The sequence below is a fragment of the Corvus kubaryi genome, unplaced genomic scaffold (genome assembly GCF_017639235.1).
Source record: "Corvus kubaryi isolate FWS band 111438036 unplaced genomic scaffold, C.kubaryi_AGA036_p1.0 133, whole genome shotgun sequence".
NCBI classification, from domain to species: domain Eukaryota; kingdom Metazoa; phylum Chordata; class Aves; order Passeriformes; family Corvidae; genus Corvus; species Corvus kubaryi.
Genome location: NW_024580667.1, coordinates 4,527,199 through 4,548,840, shown reverse-complemented (window position 1 = coordinate 4,548,840; position 21,642 = coordinate 4,527,199). Strand labels below are relative to the sequence as shown.

The following is a 21,642-nucleotide window of genomic DNA, read 5'->3' as shown; positions in this document are numbered from 1 at the left end:
AAACATTATACTTCTGTGGTCAGTTTCCCTGAAGAGATCAGGTAAGGGCACTCTCAGCCACGCTCCTGCTGTCTTAGAGCCTTCTCATCTCCAGCAGCACCAACAGCTACAGGCCATGGTTCATGCTGAGAGTCGCTACACTGGGATAGCTTTCCTGCTCCTAACACTGTCTGGCCTGAGAAAAGACAGGCACATCCTGACCAATTCCCAGAGAAGCTCTTGCAGGGTCAGAGGAAGTAGCAGGGTGTAGGGAGGTGGCGGGGGGGCGGGGGGGGTGACGGCCTTAATCTTTATGGCTTGCAGGAAACAGCAAGCTAATTCCAGCCTGCCACCACCGCAAGCGACCTGCTGCAGAGATTAATTCCTTCTCTATCTGCAAGAGGACTTGGCACGGGGACGCCGAGCGCTGCTCGCTCAGACTGTGCTGAAAAATAAAGAGGGAAGAGACCTTGCTAACAGCTTGTCACTGTCAGCGTTCCTCCGGGGCTCCACATGCTGGGAAGAACAGCACACACCTAACTGCGGTTCATCCAAAAAGCCCTCGCTGCCAGCAGCTCTGTGACACCTTGGCCTCCGCTCGAGAGGGACCCTCAGGGGACCAGAGCTGCATCTCCGCAGCTGCCGAGCCAGAAATCCCTCTCAAGGACCGCCCGCTGCACACGCGGCTCTGAAATCCGTCCCGCTCGCTGCAGCTAAGACCATTAGGGAAGCGGCATCTCCGCGCACTAATCCCGGTTGTGTAACCACCCTGCATCGACGCGGGAGCGCAGCCCCGGCGCAGCCAGGGCGCCGCGCGGGACGCATCCTCGCCTCTCTGCTCCGGCGCTCCCGCCTCTCCCACAGCTGGGCTTCCAGTGCGAAAGAACAAAGGTCAGTCGCTGCTGGGGACACGGCACAGCCCACAGGCTGTCAGGCTCTCCTCGCAGCCTGCACGGACACGTCGCAAGCCCAGAGGCTTTTCCCCCTGGCACAGCTGCAGCTGCCTCACGGAACGCAGGCTCTATTAATATTTTACCACCGGATTCCGCTCCGTCCTCAAACTGTTTTGCAAGCAACCGGGATCAGACGCCATGTCTCCCCAAATTAAGATATAAATGTCAACAAGAAGCACAGCAACATAAGCATAACATGCGTGCCCAACAAGGATGAGGAGAATTTATCTGCTTTTGTTCCCACCACCCCCCTCCCGTGCCATGTATCTACAACATCCTTTTCTCTGCCTGAAGAAGAAAACAACAACAAAATACTTGGGAGTTTTTATATCATCATTATTCAAACAGTGGCAAGGTAGCCAGAAACACAGGATAAATGCTGAGTTCTCATAGCAACACACCTCTATGAGTAAGGAGATTAAACTCTTAAATGTGTTCCTTCCTCAAGCCTCCAGTATTTGCCAGTCTCACACCAGCTGTGACAACCAACACCAACAATTCAAACCATTTCTCACTGTCCTACCAATCTAGAAACGAGGAAGAATTAAGAAAATGCTTCTTCACATCTGGTTTCTGTCTGAAGGACGGGCTTAGACACGGGCTACAATCTCAGGGCTTTCTGTCTTCGTGCACGGGCTACAATCTCACAAGAAAGTTACACGCACACACAAACACACTACCCAAAAAAACCTTTCTTTCATTTTTCCATCTTCCTGTTGCTGTCAACTGCTTGAGACCAGGCCCTCCCATGCGATGCAAACAAGGAAACACATCTTAGTGTTTAAGCTGCAGATTCTTTTGTTCAAATAACATGGCAGCTAAAAACTGCCTTCCCTCTTCCCTGGAGCAACCTCTCATTGCGCTCACTTATGCAAGGCACCTTTTATTCATCCAAGAACAGTAATGACTATCCAAATGCTAAAACCCAGTATTCAGCACGGAGATCACAACAACAGTAAGAAATTCCATAAGACATCCTCAGAATTCAATTCTGAGTATCCCATGGGGCAGAGGGAACCCAGCTGATTTCACTTTTCCCTCCATGTACCTCTGCTTGGGAGCTTTCTGCATTTTGTTTCATTCTGCCCAAGCCTACCACACTGCACAAACAAGCAACCACCACTCTTTTTCCCTTTTTCTTTTTGCACTATGTCCTGTGGCAGGAAGGTAATAACTGACCAGGGCAAAGGACATGTTTACTACCTCCATCTTTCATTTGTTCCAGTGTACACACAGCTCAGCAAGAAAAAAGAAAAGCAGGGGATCACCATGCAAAGAGACACCAGCACCTCGCTACAACGCTAAGATCAATTGTGCAATGTGTTTTGGCACATCACACCATTTACCTTCACACCTACAAACTGCTTTAACTTCTTCCTCATAACCTCATGCCTTAAGAGCAGGCTTTTAATATATCGGGGTAATTGTGCCCAGCTAAGGTTTAAACAGGCAGTGTCTTCCATCCTAAACAACTAAATAAACAGGTAAAGTCATGCTCCCCAACCAAGAAATTCACAGCTTGTAGAATTTATTCAATCTTTCACACTCAAGCATGATTTTCAAAACCTCTGGAAGAGCTTTGTTACGAACCAACATGCGATCATCACATGCCCGTATTGATGCGTGTGTCCATGCCAATAGCTTAAATCACTTGATCTCTGAACAATCCTATGACTCATGACATATGCATCCCATAATTTATCATGTTTGTGCTATGAAAATGCACTGGAGCAGCATTGCCTCAGCAACATTTACAAGTCACCTTGGCAACAAAGCAGCTTTGCGGCTGCTCTCAGATGCCCGCTCTCAGATGCCCAGCAAAACCTAAACGAGATGGGAGAGAACTGAAGCACTTCTACTTTACTGCTCAGCTTTAATTGCTCATTAATTAGCTAACATGGCTACCTGCCTTAAATTGGGCCTTTAAAAAAAAAAAGGCAAAACAAAAACCTAAACAAAACAAAAGCCCACCTCTTTTACCCTTCTCCAGAAGGCTCGATGAAGCTTAAGGAGACTCCCAGTACAACAAAGCCATGCACTGCCAAGTCAGAAGAAAACTTAAGGAACCAGATATTATGCCTTCATCTGCTTCCAAAAAAGTCTATACACGTGCAGTACAGCTAGGAAAATCAGCAAGTCCTAGGACAAGCTAAAAAAAAGAGCAGTTTCCATCCCATCAGATGCCTCTGTAAGCATCACCTGCCTGTGCTATTTAGCCCTTTGTTGCACTGGTAGGTTTAGAGGAGCCAAGGGGGCAGGCAGCTGCCAGGGCCCCGATCAGCTCTGGTGCTCCATGCCAAGCACGGCTGCCACCGTGCCGAGGCGGCAGCGGGGGAGCCCTGGGAGTTGGCTCCATGCCACAATCACAGTTTTGGATGCCGTTTCCTTCCTCCCCGCCGACATCAGGCAGGTGAAGTGCTGGCAGTGGGGGCAGAACAGCTCACCGGTTTCACTCCTAAATTCCCTCCTCACGCAGGTAAAGGCATGGCTGTTTCACTTTCAGCTAGTGCCACACAAACATGAAACAGGGGGAAACAACTTTTCAAGCAGCAAGATCGCTTGCAGGAGGCAGAAGGGAAACAGACGAGGCTGCAAACCATCAGCTCGTTCCCGTTCAGGAGCTTTAAAGCCAAAAGCACCAACAGCGTGGTCAGAAATTGAAGGCAAAGGGAAGGCAAAAGATAAGCAGCCCTGGCTCTCACCGAAGGGGAAGAGAAGGCAGAGCTCCAGTCGCTCAGTGAGAGATGCATTAAGGCTGCCGGTGGCTTAAGCCCCAACAGAGAGCCCAAGCCACCACAGTAGAGGCATTCAAAAGGTGTGAAACTCGGCTTCCTGATTTATCAGCTGCTATCCCAAGGGGCAGGAGGTGGACCACCTCGATAAAAAACTTTTACTGAGACCTGAATCTGTACTGGTAAGTACTTGCTGCTGCCCAGAAGGGCAAAAAAAGGAGCTCCCTCAGCAGAACACACCCGTGCTTTTAGGAGTTTAGACATTTGGCCAAAGTCTGAAGTAGCCTGTTAAGTCAGAGCTAATTAGCAGAGGAAAGGAATGAACTGAACATACTTTCCTTGCTTCCAACAGTTATTTAATAGTCTCAAACACATTTTAGCCAGCAGATTCAAGTGTCAGAGATCTCACTAAATGGTGAGTTTACAGACAAACCGTATCATCAGCCTTTTGCAAGGATGGGGGGAGGGGTTTCAGCATACAATTATGCTCTAACACTCATCCTCTCCACAGCCCCCTGCCATCCTTCCACAAGCAGCTCCATGTCCCTGAGCAAGCCTGCCTTCCCTCCCTCTCTTAATCCCCTGGGCCCCTCCCTCAGCTCCACAGCCCATCATCCTCCTCTTTGCTGAGCCCTCTCTGCAGCCAGAATAAGCTGCGGGACTGCTGCTGCCGCTGCTCTTTTAGCTTTCCAGCACAGCCAAGGTGGAATTTAACAGAGGACATCACCAAGGCATCCCAAGTCCTCTGAGGAGCAAGGAAGGCTGCAATGGGGACAGCAAGGGTGGCAGCCTGCCCAGCTCTCAGCTTTTACACGGGGACTGCAAAGGAAGCTGTGCCTTCCTCCCTGCAGCTACCTCAACAGAGCTTGGAAAAGGAAAAGGCTGCCCAGCTTCCAGAGCCTCAGCCTGCCTCTCCCCACCCTGGTACCCTCTCCACTTCCACAATTAAAACTTTCCCTTGCTGTTTTGCCAGGCCGATTTTTGTTGAGGCTGTTATTTCAGCAATAGCAATACCACAGTAACTTGATTTAGGTGAGTAACTGAGCAAGTACGATTGACCAGCGTGCTCTCTGCCAAAAGCATTAACCAAAGACCAGAACAATAATTTAAAGTTATTAAATTGCCTGAACGAAATTTTCTACTAGCCCTACCCATGAATCTCCACCTACAGAAGAGCACACTTAACCACTGAGTTACACAGTGCACAAACACACACACAAGGAGCAGCCTGCAGTGCGTTTCCTCTTGTTTTGCAATGCTTTCAGCACAGTTTTTTTTTTCTGAGTTGTTCAAAACAAAGTAGCAACAGAAGGAACTGATCCATTCCTTAAATACATAGGTAAAACAAAAAAAACCTGTGGAAACTGACAGAAGCCATATGCTTACCAAGAGCACAAACAAAAAAGAAGTGATCTTTTCTTGCATACAGTAAAAAAATCCCCTAATACCATTTGTTTATTTTAAAGTTCATCTTAGTTTTAAGATGTTGCATTTCCCATAGTCCTCTGACACCCTGCCACAGCCTAGAGGGAACTGACAGCCCCACAGGGAATTTCACAGACTCTGCCTGCAAGAACCTGTGCCTCACATACCTCCCCAGCCACTGCAGCAGAAGTCACCCTGGCAAAGTAGCTTCTTATCATTTGGAGTCGTTACTGGCAGCTTTTATGGATAAGCCAGCCTGGCAGATCACATCCTTCCCCACTTCCCATCACTCTTCTGTCCTCCATCCCTGCTTTGCCTGAAGACTGCAATACTGGCGTATCTCAGTGCTACTGCAACTTCAGGAAGCTGAACTCCTCCTTGCTTTCCTCTCTTCCCCCATCTCCCTTCCGTATTTAAAATATAACCTTGGACTTTTGCGTTCACTGGCTGATGCAGCACCCCATCAGTCAAAAGGAGGATCTCTCTAAGGCAGGAACTCACTGACAGGCAGTTAACTTATCTCCTGAAAAGCAGGTACAATGGCAACCAGAAACTTGCAAACCCCAAAACAAGCACAGACGGCACCAGCCATGGCAACCCAGCACCTGCAGAGGATGAGGTCAGTGACTTTCACCAGCAACACGGTGAGAACACGAAGATTTGCTTGCTTTGCTGCAAGCTGCCATGGCACAGAGACACATACACGCTTCAGAAAGCCATCTAAATTCGCTTACATCTGTCATTGTCATTTTGGTCAGCAATGGCATCTTCCAGAGCAACAGACTTTGGCTTCTTTTCACTGTTTCCTTTCAAGTTTTCCCAGTCTGCCTGGCTGAATCTGCAGACCTCTGAGTCTTTGGTAGCTGTTTGGCCTTCTCTCTCTTTCATCTCCAACTCTGAGAAGCGCATCATTGCACGCTAGAAAGAGAATTGATATGAAAAAAAGTCTTGCAATAAAAACTACTTCATTTACCTTACCTTATATGAAAGCATTTCCAAAGAAAAAATTGACTCAAAACCAAGGTTTCAGATAGATAGTTAAGGGTAGGAGTATAACACACCTGACTTGTAAAACAGCGTTCTAGCATCTTATAAGCAAATAGCCACACAATTCTTTCATATATAAGTATATATATATAAAAGATTATATATAAATGTATATTATATATAAAACAAAAACATTCCATTTTGGAGGTAAAAAGAGACAAAAACAAAAAGAAATAAAGTAAAATAAAATAAAAACAACAACACAAAACCATACAATGAATAAAAAACGACCATGGCCCACAAACTTCCCTTTGTGTATTTGGAAATGAAATTTAACTCAAAGGTTTATGTAAGAGTCTAGTAATAAAAATTTGAAGAACTGACCTCACAGTAAGCAGCAGGTAGACATAAAATACTGTCCTCTTGTAATCCTTCCATCTATGTAATTAAAATGGGCACTCAATGGATCATTTAGATAATTTCATCCATTTTTATAAGCATAAACCAATTCTTTTCTTAACAATGCAAAACAATTTGGCTTAACTCATCCCTTCATTATAAGTAAAACACCCTAAGAATATTCCTACACAGCATCTATCATCCCTTAGCATCAACCTCAATACCTCTCCTACTCTTCCCTACGCGCTCGCTTGGCACCAACGTTGCCTGAGACCCGCTAATGCATGGCTGCGACTCCTTGCCATCCAACAGCACATTTGGCATGCTAATCACAACTTCTGGGTACGCTGTGCTAGCTGGCACTACAGGCCAGCCGAGAAATTACAGCCAGCGCCAAGGTAACATGCATGCCTGTCCGACTCCCCTCGAAACTGCACAAACATTGCATTGACGTGCATTAACATTTGTATCAGATCTTAGTAAAAGCCCTTTAAAGCTCACTAGCCCATACATACCTATAAGCCACACATACTATTCTTTACATCGCCTCACTCTCACTAACAAACTTACTTTGCTATTTAAAACCATTTCCGGCGAGTACAACCCAACAAAAAGAATTTCTGGTCTCCCCACTTGTGTTGCTTCTCTCAACTTTAAAAACTCAACTGTGACTTGCAACAGAGAAATAACGACAAAAAGCGCGGCGGTCGTTGGACCGCGCGGACTCACCTGCAACGCCCGCTGCTCCCGGCTGAGCTGGCTGGAGTCAGCGTAGAGTTCAGTCGTCACACACTTGAATCGGTCACCTACATAACCGGCAGAGTTTGCGATCCTCTTGGCCAACTTCGACGGCTTGGGTTTCAGTATTTTGCCATCGGCAGACTCCGCGTCGTCGGCTCCATCTTTGGTATAGGTCTGGTTGGCATCAATGCTCGGCGGCGCAGTTCCCATGCAGAACGGCTTTGCGTCCTCCTGCACCTTGCCAAAAGCCAGAGCTGGAGTATCGCTCTCGTGCACGCTTTCCAAGAAAACAGGCGAAGGCTGGACCGCCACTCTCTCTTTAGGCTGGCTCACAGATAAATCTTCTTTCCTTAAGCCGAACACTGATGAACTCTGGGCTTGCTTGAAATTATAGGTTTCGTGAACATCATTATTTCTTCCAAACTCCTCTCTCATTACAATAAAATCTCTGTGCTGCGACGCCTGCTCTACCTTGTGCTTTGTAGGGTCATTAGTCTGATTACTGCCTTCTGTAGCAAAGCTGGCTTTCGCTGTGTTTGCTTCACTCTTAGCCTCTTGCTCGTCTCGCAGAAGATCCGGGAAGAGGTGTTTGTCGCTTTTTGCAGAGTTTTTGCTATGGCCAGAGCTCTGGTGCAATTTCAGGCTCTTGTCACTGGGCATTTCGAAATGCATCTTCCCACCACTCTCCAGGAGCTCTGGCAACCGGCCCCGCAGAGCAGGGTCCTCATAGCGGACTCTCTCGTGAGACCGTGACCTCCGTTCTGTCTTCTCCTCTTTGTTGATCTCCAAAGCAGAATGCTGCAACAGCATGGGGTGCACCATCCCCACTCCCAGTGCATCCTGGTATGTCATGAACTCCCCCCTTCCAGCTGGCAGGCTGTAAGGGAGGCCAGGTTTGGGAGCCAGGTGGGTGGGGTAGAGGCTGCCATTGGGCAGCAAGACAGGGTGTGGGTAGACGTGTCCTTTCCCATGGAGGGTGAGAGGGCTGATGGCAATCCCCTCCGGCACTGGATATGGGAGGTAACTCCTGGGGTAGGGCAGAGGTGGGGAGCGAAATGCCTCATTGGGTGGCAGGAAGATGGGGCTGGAGGCCAGGGCAGTCTCAGTCGCCTTGAAGTTGGCTTCCTGACCACAGGATTTGGCCACCTTAGTGCTGTGTTTCGCAGGAGTGGCGACGGGCTGCCCGACGTGCTGTATAACCGAGGCGGTGCTCTCCGCAGAGCTCCGGGCCGTCTTGGCGCAATCCACGTTGGCATTGGGAGCTGGTGACGCTGATGCTGGCCGCCCCCCCGCTGACACCGCCCCCGAAACACTGCCGACCACTGCCTCCGTGCCACCCATCCTTGGGCAGGAGGAACTCCGCGGCTGTGGCATAACCCAGTCCAGTGCCTTGTTTTTCAGTTGGACATTTTTCCCAGCCTCCTCACTGGGGCTGGGACCAGGAACGATCCAGGAGGATGGTGCCGTGCTGATAATTTCAGGCCTGTAGATGGGACAGCTGTTCCCAGGAGAAATGGTTTCTTTCTGAACGATGTCACTGCCTGGCAAGTGCGTCCCCCCTCCTGCCCTTCCATGCACCAGCACCGTTGGCATAATTTTCTTACCATGGTCTGACTTGCCAGCAGTTTCTGCATCAACCACTTTTGCCGACAAGTCCAGCGGTTTGTCGGTGACGTCTTTGGTCGGAGTCTGCTTTTCCAGGAGTGGGGGAGACCTGCTGTCTTTCCGGTCATGGCCAGCCTTCCGTGTATGGGGGGCAGATGGCAGGGGTGCCTCCCCAGCATCACTGCCTTTGGGAAGCTTCCCGTTGGAGAGACGAGCAGGTGGAAATTCACTGCCGATGTTCACATAGGGCTTTGGGAGCGTAACAGCAGAAGAGGGAGAGGTGGTGATCCTGGGGAAATGTTTGTGGAAATCGGCGTAGGCATCCCCGACCTGGGTGGGCAGGGGGAGGCGAGGGGACGGCCGGGGCGAGTGCGGCAGCAGGAGTGCGGGATCTGCAGGCAAGTTGGCAGGGGCTGGCTTGGCGGTGGGGACCCGGGGCTGCTTGCTGCTCTGGATGTGGGGGTAGGCATGCGTGTCGACAGGGTTGCCCGGGCTCACCCCCATCTTCCACGATAAGCTCTTATCCGGACAGTGCACCAAAGGTGGGATTGCTGGTGAAGCTGAAGCAGTCGAGAGCCTCATGGGTGATGCCAGCGACGAAGGGATGTGAGGGGCAACGTAGTGGGAGGGAGGCAGGTATAAAAAACGTTCACCGTTTGTACATACGGGCGAGTAAGCCAGGTGCTGCGGTAAGCTGTAGGTGGACTGCTGAGGTAGCAATGCCTTGTACATGTTCAACGAATACTTATTTGGTGAGTCAAGGAAAGGGTATATGGTGGGCGTTGCGCCCTCCATGTAGGGGTTTACCCAGGGGAGCCTTAGGTAACTAGCACCATTGACACCAAGGGGACTCTGCCTGTCACCTGCAGCTCGGTCCAAACCCAGTGTCTCCCCTGTTGGGACAGAGTTTTTTTGTATTCCAGGTGGCGCTTTGTATATAGCGCTGAAGCCGTTCGGGGCTTTTCCAGAGACAGCTGCGCTTTCCACCGCTTCGGGGGGATTAGACTTAAACTGTATCTCTGGATTTCTTTCAGGAGTAAATCCCAGGCTGGCTATCGAACCCGTAGCATCCCGTGATTTTTCCGAGCCAAGTCCGCACAAGCTGGAATAGACAATGCTGCTGGGGACTCTGAGTCCTTCTCGCATGAGTCCAGACCTGTCCATACTCAGAGCTGCAAGACTGTCAATGCGATGTGCTGTAGTCGCATCCACCTTTACAGAACAAGAAGCATGTTACTTTCACATCTCACTAACATGACTACCATTCAGGCTACAGATACATCAGCATTTTGGAAGAGAAACAGTAACAATGCAAACATGCTGTTTTTGTGAAAACGTACAGAGGCTGATTACACTGGAAAATGGGAGAACAGGAACCTACGGAGCAATATGTATAACACCACAAACATCAACACCAATCTCCCCAAATCCAAAATTCAAACAGCCAGGAACAAAGGCGTGAGGACCCAAGCAGCCGGAGTGGCCCAGAGACGATGCTCAGTGGCACCGCTCCTGTGCAACCACTGGCTCTTCAGCCCCAGCCTTGCCAGAGCAAGAGGATGTGGGTTGTGGCATAGAGACCAGAAAGAGAAGGATGAAGGGCCTCTCCTCCTCATCCTCATCCTCCTCCTCCAGGACCTCTCCCTCAACTGCAGCTCTGCTCTGGGGCTTGCCACCGCCACACGATTCATGGCACAAGACATCTGAGGATGCAGCACGAAGAAAGGTCTGCCATCGAATTTCTTTCCCACATGCTGCTCCCCATGTAGATTCAAAGAAAGGAAAAGCCTCACCAACTTTGCTGGAACATTGATGTTCTTAATGCTTACGTGAACTATTTTTGTTACACATGCTGGTATTCCGCATGGCATTATTCGTAACAGCAAAATTAAGAATCTGACGTCATACAACAACACACATCACAAAGCATCAAGAGATTAACGAGATAAATAAACAAAGCCCCAACTTCACTGTTTCACAGAAACAACGTGCATGTGCCCAAGCCCACTAGGGCTGCAACAGGAAGGTGTTTTAATCATTTCTCCAAATGGATCGCGTAATAACAGCCAAGGGCAGGAGTCGCGGTGGGGAGGACAGGCACGGATTCATCTGCAGCACGAAGCTTTTAACTTCTTACCACACTGTGATTCAGGTGATTTTCCTCCCTCAACTCCAGTCTGCTTTTCGGTGCATCACCATCATTAACGGGAATTTTCCTATTGAAAAACAGAAGCTTACTATTTGAAAACATCCTGTGCATCTTGGATCAGTATGGTATCATATCACTTCCATATTTTGATTCCCCAAGAGAAGTCCCATGAGATAACATATTTATCCTTCTCCGTACCCATACGTGGCGACTACTTTGAAAAGCAAGAACCATTTGAAAATAAGCATAAAGGGGTTTGACGAGAACACACCAAGCACATCTCAGAGCAGCCTCCTCCAAAGCAAGCAGTTTTTGTCAAGGTCTTCTCTTTTGCTCCTTGCCCTTTCCTTTTTCCAGGGTGAGAATATCCCATTTTAAACACACTCTGTTCATATACCATCCATAAACACTGCTGAGGATAAAATCAAAACACACACGCTAATATCATACGAACATCAGCTCTTCCATGCTAAAGAGAGAGCTGCACATCTGTGCCATACCAGTGTTGCAGCACTGGGACTTGTTATCACAGAAATCACCAATAAAGAATATACCTTAGTGCCGAATTCCAAATCCCAGGGATAAAAATCGCTGACATGCAGCAGAAGGAAAGTTTCAGCATTACCCAAAAGAACTCCTTTCAATCAAAGTGCTTAAAGGCACATCAGCACCATAAAGCAGAAATGCGATTTTAATCCATTTGTTTTTAAAAGATGCACCTTCCCTGCAAGTAGCACATACAGTCATTATCCCTAAACAACTGGGAGGAAAGTGGGGAGAGAGGGTGAGAAAGCTCGATGAGAAAGTGAGATGCTTGGTTGTTTTCTTTCAGCTTATGTTTGCAAATAGTATTCCCTGCAAAGACCAAAAACTTCCACCAGCTTTTTGGAGGCTTTTCACACAACAGTGAGAACAGGGAATGAGAAGACAGAAAAGCACTAAAACCACACAAAACTGGCACAGAGAACTGGAGGCATATCTGCAGCTTCTGTCCAGCATCATTTTGCTTTTTAAAATGCTGGGATTTAAGGTAAGGGGACACCTGCCAGTGCCTGTGTCACCCCATTGAAGACTGTAATTTTGATCATCAATTGAATTATATTCAGCAGGAAAAAAGGTGGGGAGGAGGAGAAATTCACTTGTGGAAGACAGGCACTACTGATCCTATCTCACATGACAAGCTGTTGGTCCAAAGGAAGGGAACACCAAGTTGCAGGCACAAGCCCCTCTGCTGCACAGTCACGACAAGAACACGTGCACTATTTGGTTTAATTCCCCTTCACAAATGCAAAATAATAAGTTAAGTGTAAAAGCACATTCGAAGGCTGCTTTGGGGGCATCCCTACTTCACTGACCCAGGTTGCCTGTTCAGTAGTAAATGAGCATCTGCTCTACTGCTCTCAGGCACATCTTGACTCTCTCCCTTTGCCCGCCCTCCAAGCTGGGCTGATCTCGATGCAAGGTGGCAGCTTTCTGCTCCAGTGTTAGGGAAGCGAGCAAACTCCAAGACCTCGCTCTGCAGAATTACAGTGTGGTTTAACTTGCCAGAAGCTTAAATATTTACCTGTCTTCATTAATTCCACACATGCGGACCCTTTCATTGCTCATCCAGCTATGAACATTGCCATACAGGGGAGTTGCAGAAAGCATGACGTCTTCTTAAAAATCAACGCTTTTCTTCACGGTTTTATATTCTATTAAAAAAAAAGAAGGAAAAAGAAAAAAGGAAGAAAAAAAAAAAGTTGAGCAGATTTGTCTAGGAGGAAGTGCAAACATCACAGCGGAGCAACCAGCCTCCCTCCGGGTGATTAATAATGAATGCAGGATTGGTGCGGGGAGTGAGCTGCCTACGTTAACCGCTAAGGGAGATACCCGGCAATAAAGGAGCAAATTGAGGGCATTTATAGGTCAGAGGAGATGGATCTTTTCCCCAGCGCACATCCAGAAAATTAAGAATCATTCCAGACTATCGACAAATAAAAGTTTCTCCACAGCATTTCATTTCCACAAGAAATAACTCAGCTGGCCAAGTACACACCAGCCCCCAAATCTTCATCTCACATAGACTGAACCAAGGAGGGAGACCCCATGAGCCTGGGGGAACATTCAAACAACCCACAGGTGCTCACAGAAGTCCTGCACTAGGAACACACAGGAGCAGGAGGGCATGGCAAGAACAACCACATACCGCGTGTATTAGCTACACTGATTGCTGATAAGGCTTTTACACGAGGACTTAAAACTGAAGAGACACTGCTACAGAAGGCATCTAAATAAAAACCTCCCTTTTAGCGTCTGCACATGACTAACTTGGAGAAAGGGGTTAAAAATAGTAAGTGGGTTGGCGAGCTCCCCACCCCTTGATTTGATTAAGCACGGAGCCCTGGTGGCTTCTGCATCGGAGCTGCTGCTGCTGCTGCTGCTGCTGCTGCTGCTGCTGCTGCTGCGAGTGCTTTCAGTAATTCAATGATGCCTGCTCACTCCAGGGAAAGAAATCATTAGCGGGCTCACTGGAGAAGTATTAGCAGTCCAAGAGGATCGGTGCCGTGTGCAGCCGGAGAGGCAGGTGAAAGGTAACCACATTTTCGCGTCCAGCGGCAGAGAGGGAAAGGCTTTTCCTCCCCTCTACCTTGCCTAACGCCACCTCCGCTCGCATTAAATTCTAGTTTGCTGCATGAGCGAAGTGTCAGGACAAGCTGCGTTTTATTAACAGGATTATCGCGGCGCATGATTTATTCCAGTGCAAGATTTTAATTGCTCTTCGGAGGTTGAGTCGTTTCTTTTGACTGAGCTTCAGCCTGCATCCTGCTGCTAAATGCTGGGTTAATAAGTAGGGGGAGCCTTTAATGCACAGGATATCCCTCAGCTCTTCCTCTCTCACAAAAATAGAAGCCTTTAAGCAGGAGGCATGATACTCCTTTTACACACACACACAAGCCAGTAACGGGCGATTGACCACTGGGAGTTTAATGCCTAACGTCTCCCAAAGCATCCATGCTTCCCCAGCAAACTCATTTCCTTTGTCAGGCTACAAAATATGCAAATGATCACTTTGGCATTTAATGGGGAAGAAGCCCAGATTGGGCCTTTAACACAATACTTCACACACGTTCAGAGAGGTTTAAGAACTGAAACGGCAGGAAAGCCTTGTTCCGCAACACTTTTTTCTCCCCTCAGAGGCCTTTTGTGCAAAACTCCACGTCTGGAACAAATGTATATTAATGAAACGGCACGTTGACCCTCCTTTCTCCACAACGGTTAGCTTTTCCTAATGAAGTCCGCACAAATCGCCGCGAGGAAACAAAAATCCGCGGAGGTTAGTTACCGCGCTATCATTCAAAAGGAGTTATTTCACTGGAAAGACGTTTTCTGGACAGATTTACTGGTTTCCAGATGCGCCGCTCGTAATGTTTTCAATAGAGGCAGCAGCAGCATGGAGAGAGTGATTTAGGGTTTTACGTAAGGTTAGTAGCCACCCCATGCGCTGCCTCATCTGTAGGGGACAGACATCAGCTCGGAGAAGGGCCTCGACAGCGCACGGCCCCGCTCCCTGTGCTCCGCTTTCCTTTGGGGCCATGGCTCCTCAAGAGGGGCTGCCTGTGCCCGCCCGGTTTCCTCGGTGGAAATGTATCATTAAGATAAGGCGAGGTGCCTGAACTAGAGCCCATCAATCCCCTGACACGTGTAGATAGCGAAATGCTGAAGTTGCGTGGGGGGAGCGAGAGCTTCCCCAGTCAAAGCAGTAATCAGGAGGCCCCATGTCCCACAGCCGCCACCACCCGAGCAAGGGCAAAGCCCGCCCGAATGCAGGGAGGTGGTGGGACGTCCCGGGGCCACTGGGCAGGTCAGAGCCCGCGCCCCCGACGGCTGCCAGCCCCCGCCCCAAAGCCACCCCTTGTCGCTGCGCGCCCCGGGTCCGCGCGTGTGTGCGGTTATAATCATCGCCGCCCTGATGAACTTCTTGTGAACTGTTTAGAAGTGGAGGTCTGCTGAACGAGCAGCGGCGCCACTGCCAGCCATAATTTCATTGCAACAAGCAGCAGACTTTTAACTCTTCGCACACCCTGTCCCTCCCCCTCCTCTCTCTCTCCCCACAAGCAGCTGCCTGTCGGGGATGCCGGCTCGCAGGGGAGTCCAGAGGCTCGGCCAAACGCCGGCAGTGCCACAAGCGCTGTGCGCTGCGGGGACGGGAGGGACAGTGGCGGGGGCGTGGGGGGCACTGCACCTATTTATACCCAGCTTCCGCGGGGGTGGGCGCAGCCGGTCCCGTTATGCAACCCCGACGGCGGGCTGAGCGCCCCAGCGCACGGAGGAAACCGAGGACACGTCTCTCCCTCCCTCCTCCTGTCACCCACCGGGCCACCGCCAGCGCGCCCCAGGGCGCCGCAGCCCCCCCCGGCCGCCCCCGCTGCGCTGCGCGGCGGGGCGCGGAGCGGGGCTCGGCAGCCGGAGCGCGCACGGCATTTCCTCCGGGAGGTGTCTGGCCGATAAAGCCATTTGCGGCTAAATATAGACGGTGATGCACGGAGGAGGGAGGGAGGGAGGAAGAGAGGGAGGGAGGCGCGGGGAGGGGGGGGGGAGAGAGTGAGACGCGCAACGCACACGCGGTTCCGCAGCGATGCCGCCGTGTGAAACCAGTTGTGAAAAGCGCCTGCAAGCACTAACCTGCCTCCCGGCGTGGTGCCGAGCGGGGCCTCGGCGTGCCGAGCCGAGCCGCGCCGGGAACACCCACTCACCTCCCGCGCTGCCCGCGCCCCGCCGGCCCCGCGCCGCAGAGGCAGGCACAGGCACACACCGCACTGCTCGGGCAGCTGATTAAAAAGGGAAACGTTTGGGTCTCCCTCGCAACGTCAACAGACTTTTGGCAGCCATTGACGCCAGCAGCAGCAAAGTTTTGTTAACACGCTCCTGGCGTGGAAACGAGAAAAACCCGATGCCCGCGGGGAGGGGGAGAAAGGAGGAGGAGGAAGACTCCACTTCTCCGGGCCTCCGGGGGAAAGAGGTGGGGATGGCATCGCCAACCGGGACAGGGCAGCCTCCTCTTCCCCCCTCCCCCTCCACCCCCATGACCCCGGGGTGCCCGGCGGCGAGTTTGCGAGGTGAAAGTCGCAGCGAGGGGCGGGGGGGGGAGGTGGGTTGGAGGAAGCCCGGCGGGGCCGGTGGCTGCAGCGAGCCAGGAAGCGGGTCGGGAGGAGAATTGCAGCGGCGCACGAGTTCCCTTTTGGCGCCTTTACTCTTTTCCACCTCCGAGCTCCGCCTGGCAGCCCGCCAGTTTCCACTGCACAAGCCACGGAGCCGGCAGCAGCAGCGGCAGCGCAGCGGCAGCCGGCGGGGAGGGCTACGCGGGTATAAAAAAAACCTCTGCGAGAGCCGATGGCACCAACGGAGCGCCGGGAGCTTCGGCAAACAACCCGGCCTTTCGGATATTAAAAGCGATGCGATAAATTACCGGCCTCTGATCCCTCCCCCACATCTCACACACCCACACCCTCACTCCCTCCCCCCCCCCCTCCCACCGCCCCGTCGCCACCCGGTTCCAGGCCACTGGAAGGATCATTTCTAGATTTGTGAAAATCCCTGAGAAAGAAGTGAAAAGCAGTCGGGGACTCGTAGCGATCTACTTCGATTAGCCCTCAGCCCCGTTCATCTGGAGCTTGATTTAAAGGGCAGCGCTCGCACGGTATTTATAAGCTTAAATACGGGCTGATGCTTATGAATGTGTTTAGGTACCTCGTTTATCTTGTACCTCCGACTTACATATTTACGACTTACAGAAACAACGATCTGTGCCACGGCTAGAAAGGCGACTTCAGAGACACCGTATTGCTGCACCGTTTACAATGCGCCGTATAAAGCTCTGGCAGCAGCCAGCGATCTAATATTAGACAAGTGTTTAAAGAACAGGGTTGGCTGCGCTTTATATATATATATATGTGTGTGTGCGTATATATATATATATATATATAAAAAATAAGATATACTGTGGGTTATTTTTTGCAATCTCCACACGACATCACCGCTAGTGACACGTTTTGTAAACCAGAGGAGGAAGCTGCAGACTAAGTAGCCGCCGCACGGATCCGCGGATTAGAGAAGAAGTTTGACCTTTACCCGGGACGTGTGGCATTTCATTTAACCATAAAGCTAAGCACAATGCGCCAGCGAGATCGCTAAACCGATTTAAAATACATATTGAGTCATGCACGACAGTAGTGCATCTCGGTTTAGGCAGCGTGCAGGCAGCACAAGGGGGTCGGCGACTATTTTAAGGCTCTTGCCGCAGCCACCCCCTCATCGTTCCCGTGTCCCCCCGTGTTCCCCCCTCCCGTGGCTCCCACACCGTCACGTGTCGAACAGCGACCGGGACTTTCTGCCGTGTAAACACGGCGCGGAGGAGCCGACCGGGGGCACCCGGGGCCGCCGAGGCAGCGCCAACGCCCGCAGCAGCGCCAGCGGGGCATCCTCCCCTGTCCGGGCACCGCCACGCCGGGCTGCCCGCCGCTCTGCGCCCGGCTCCGGCCCCACGGAGACACCCCCGGTGCAGCGGGGCTCTGGCGGGGGCGGCCCCTCCGGCACAGGGGGCCCGAGGGAGCGGCGGTCCCCGCGCCCCCCCGCGCCGCCTGTCACGCCTTGGACCCTGCACAGACAGGCGCTGCGCCGTAGCGGCAGCGGCGCGTTCCCCTTCCCATATGCTGCGAGGCGAATCATTGCATCGCTCTCAGCTGCCGGCGGCAGCCAAAAAGGGGGAGGAAAAAAAAAGTTTTCAATTAATGATAAGCCTAGGAACTGGGGAAGGGGGCGGGGGAGGAGGCCAATGAGGGAAAGTTAAAATGGCTGGCGATCCTTCAAATAACCCTGGCTGCCTCTCCCTAGAGCCCGCACGGCACTGCCTGCCGCGCAGCCTCGGGGGAAGACCCGGACCCCCAGGCACACGCTCCTCGGGGTCAAGGCCGCCTCAGGGGGCCAAGGATGCCTCCGCACACCGCGATGCCCATACCTGAAGGCTACGGGACATTCGCATGGCGGGGGGACTCACATTCCCTCCCTCCCTCTCCCTCCCTCCGGTTAAACCACATCGTGGGGGTGCGACAGAGAGGCTGCAAAGGCTCCCACACACACAGCGGGGGGGGGGAAGCTGAGGTGGCTGGTACCCAACTTTGAGGCATCACCGCATGAAGGATTTCCCAGAGATTCGCGGGAAACACCGACCTCGTCCGCCGCACTGGCAGCCCCGCACCACCGCTACGGCGCCCGCCTCCGGGGCCCCCTCTCCCCCCCTCGGCGCGGGCGATGCCTCTGTCCCCCAGGCGCACGCCGCGGTGGCGGGCGGGCGGGATACGCGCTCCGGGGGGGCCGGGGGATTCCTGCCGCCTCTCCGGCCGTGCCGGGAAACAAGGCTACTGGAGGAGGCGGTGGCGGAGGAGGGAGCCACAAACGGGCTCAGCCGCAGGAACCCGCGGGCTCCCGCGCAGACGGGGCCCCCCGGAGAGAGCCCGGGCTCCGTCCCGTCGCCCATCCGCCGTGGCATCTCCCTACCCAGGCCGTCCGCGCCATTTTAAACACACACAGACACGCGCGCGCGCGCACGGGAGCGAGGTTTCCGCTGCCAGAGACAACAGGCAGCGACCGAGCCCGCGCTGCGCAGGCGGAGCAGCGGCAGCAGTGGGAGAGGGACACACACACGCAAGCACACACACCCACGCACCGCGGGCCAGGCAGAAATGTGCATTTCAGGTAATTTAAGGCCGCATTCCCGGCGCGGGGAAGGAAAAGCGCAGGCCTGTGCCCCCCCCCCCCCCAGCCCATTAAAACCCGCCGCGCACTCGGCATCCCGGGAGCCCTTCATTGTTGCCTTTATTCCATATGGCTTTTGCTTCCCGAGAGGGGGATAGAAAGAAAAAAAAAAGGGGGGGGGGGGGAAAAAAGGGAAAAAAACAGAAAAATACCACCAAGCCAGCCCCTTCCCCCCGCTCGTCCCCCATTGTTCGTCCGCGGGAAGCTGGGAGAGCGCAGCGCCACGGGCTCGCCATTAGCCGGGCTCCAGCGAGTCCTCCCCTGCCCCCAATAGCTCGGGAAACTTATGAGGCAGGGTGGGGGAGAACCCCCCCCACTGAATACAGAAGTCCCAGCGCTCATGCGAGAGTTGGGCGAAGGCCTGCGCTCACTTCCGCAACGTTATCCTTGCAGAAATACCGGAGCACGGCCCCCGTTTCCTTCCCCCAGCCCCCGCCGCACCCCAGGGGGGTGGAGTGATTAATAGGACGTACGCCCTTGGTTTCCCTCCGGCCACCCCGCACACCGCTCCCCGGCGCGGAGCCGCCGCGGCACGCTGGGCGGGGGCGGCCCCCCCACGCATCCGTCGGGGACGTTGGGAGATATTGATCACGGACGACTTCATTTTGCATAACTACGGCTGACAGGGCCTGTGGTTCCCTCATTTACGGAGCAACAGCTTCGCGGGGCTGAAGGGTAGGGAGCGGCTCCATCCGCTCCCCCAACACCCCCTCCCTCCCTCCCCCAGCGCCAGCCTCGCAGCCCCGCCGGGGGACGGCGGCTCCGCGCCTCATGCAGCAAATGGCCGCGCACAACAGGCAAATATTAAACTTAGGTGCCTCCGTCTCTCGTTTTACCTAGCGCAGCCGGCCTGGAAGCCTCTGGCTCCCCGCAGGGCTTTGTCTGCACAGCCACGCGAGGGCCAGGGCCGGGGCACGGGGACCTTCGGCGACCGCATGCAAGAAAAAGTGCTTGGCAAGTTGGGGGGGTTGTTCCTTTTTTTTTGTTTGTTTTTGTTTTTAAATTCCCTCCTCCTCCTCCCAACAACAAACAAATAAACAGCTCGGTTTCTACTGAACAATGCATAAAAATTAGCCTCGCCCCAAAGTTTATGTCGGGTTTATGGCGCTAACGTTTCTCCTTAATGGGAAACGCTTTCCCGAGCACTTCTGGAAAGCGCTGGCGAGCCCTCAGTTACGAAAGCTGCATTACGAGCACCTCGACTAAACGTCTCCGCAACGTGTCCCGACCTCGCATCCACCACCTTCTCCAGACCTTTAGAGGAAACGCCTGTCCAGGGTGGGCAGAGCCAGCGCCAAACACCGCCCGACTCAGTGTGCGGAGAACACTGGGGGCAAAAAAAAAAGGAAACCCAACAACACTCGAAAAAATATGAAGATAAAAAAGGAAAAAAAAAAAAAAGAGGAAGAAAAAGGACATTAAAAGGACATAAAGTTGCCGGTAGCAGCGGTGCCCCGGCGGAGAGGAGGCAGCGTGGAGGCCGCCACCGGCCCTGCCTTCCCATCCCGGCCCTGCGCACCGAAACAAAGCAGCGAATCAACTGCGATGCAGATGGGCGGCTATGAATTTTTTTGCTGCTGCTTAGAGCTTTAATTACTCGTTCTTGATCCGTGGGACTACGACACGACACCGCCAAGGTTAAAATGCCCTGAACAGCTCTGAGCAGATGTGAACGAGTTGGCAGACGCGCAAATGAGGTCTGCCTCTAAGCATGATAACAAGTGACTAATACATTGCATATCGCTGAAAGAAAATTATTTTTCTCTAATTTGCATTAGCTTCTTTTTTTTTTTTTTAACGCCGCCGACATTCCCTCCTCAGAGGCAGCAGCATAATCCTGAAAATACTGCTCCGTGACTTTAAAAGATTTGGAAGGAGGCAGCAATTGCCAGTGTTTTGGCTATGCAAGTGTTTTGGCTATGCAGGCTTGTTTATCTTTCCGCCTTTGCTCCAAGGCGAAACTAGTTTCGCAAGCAGTATTCTTGCAGAAAAATGGCACATGTCATATAAAATACCAGTTTATAGGAATTGATGCTAAAATTGTTGAATGACTACTGTTGTAGTTCTGCCACTAATAGCACAGTGTAATCCATAAAGGACTAAGGGGACAGTCAAGGCCAAAAGAGAAAAAAACGTAATAGATTGACTGGAGAGAAATAGATAAAGACAACCCATCGACCAAAACGACTAAAAGGGGGGTGAGGGAGGAATAAACATCTCCCCTTACCTGCTTTCCACCCCAGAGCCGCCTCGTCAAAAAGACAGTAGTATGTGGAGGTCACTTACTATATGACACACAGAGGTTCTTGTAGGTAGTGAAATTATGTCAGGTACAAATATAGGCCAGAACCCAGTTCTCCAAGTTCCCTCGACTTTCCAGAGGCTCTTCTGAAAGGGCCAGGAGATCACTCTTGGTATTGGAGCAAACTTCAAGAACAGACAGCATTTTATATCCTACGCTCAGAAGGCAAACCGAGGGACTTAGATGCAAAGGCTTTGAGCAGAAAATAGCCACTCGGGAAATCTATGCACAAGGAGTTTTTCACTGAAGACCTACTCCAGAGGTCTCTGCACGTCCAGGTTATCGGGGGTCGTACGCTGCCATCTCAAGCGATAACAACTTCTCTGCCAACACGTGTTTGTGAGGGAAACGCGCTGCCAGCCACCGCACCGTGCCCCAGGCCAGCCGAGGCTCGGAGCCGGGCTGCCCTCTCCAGCCGCGGGGCTGCCGGGACGCCTCGCCCGCCGCTCCCGCAAAGTCACCGGGGCCGGCGCAAACCTGCCGCCGGGAGGGATTTCCCAGCGCCGGGGCCGGGCACGGAGCCGGCCGCTCCTCCAGCTGCCTCGCTGCGCTTGTAAATCAAGCGGAGGCGGAAAG

At 52.2% G+C, this 21,642-nt stretch overlaps 1 protein-coding gene across 9 annotated transcripts in view; it reads right to left on the bottom strand.

The window, feature by feature from the left end:
- The window catches only part of BCOR (BCL6 corepressor), an 82,238-nt gene that overhangs the window by 26,669 nt on the left and 33,927 nt on the right, over positions 1 to 21,642 (bottom strand). For 5 of the 9 annotated variants that reach the window (XM_042035048.1, XM_042035056.1, XM_042035039.1 and 2 more), the window contains exons 2-6: positions 12,535 to 12,664; positions 10,959 to 11,037; positions 7,205 to 10,033; positions 6,461 to 6,514; positions 5,824 to 6,007 (exon numbers count right to left, since the gene is read on the bottom strand). In XM_042035048.1, coding sequence (XP_041890982.1) covers positions 5,824 to 6,007; positions 6,461 to 6,514; positions 7,205 to 10,033; positions 10,959 to 11,037; positions 12,535 to 12,620 — 3,232 coding nt within the window. In that variant the 5' untranslated portion in view covers positions 12,621 to 12,664. Of the gene's footprint in view, positions 1 to 5,823; positions 6,008 to 6,460; positions 6,515 to 7,204; positions 10,034 to 10,958; positions 11,038 to 12,534; positions 12,665 to 20,991; positions 21,460 to 21,642 lie in introns of those variants that run through there. The other 4 variants (XM_042035074.1, XM_042035094.1, XM_042035114.1 and 1 more) reach the window with 2 other exon arrangements.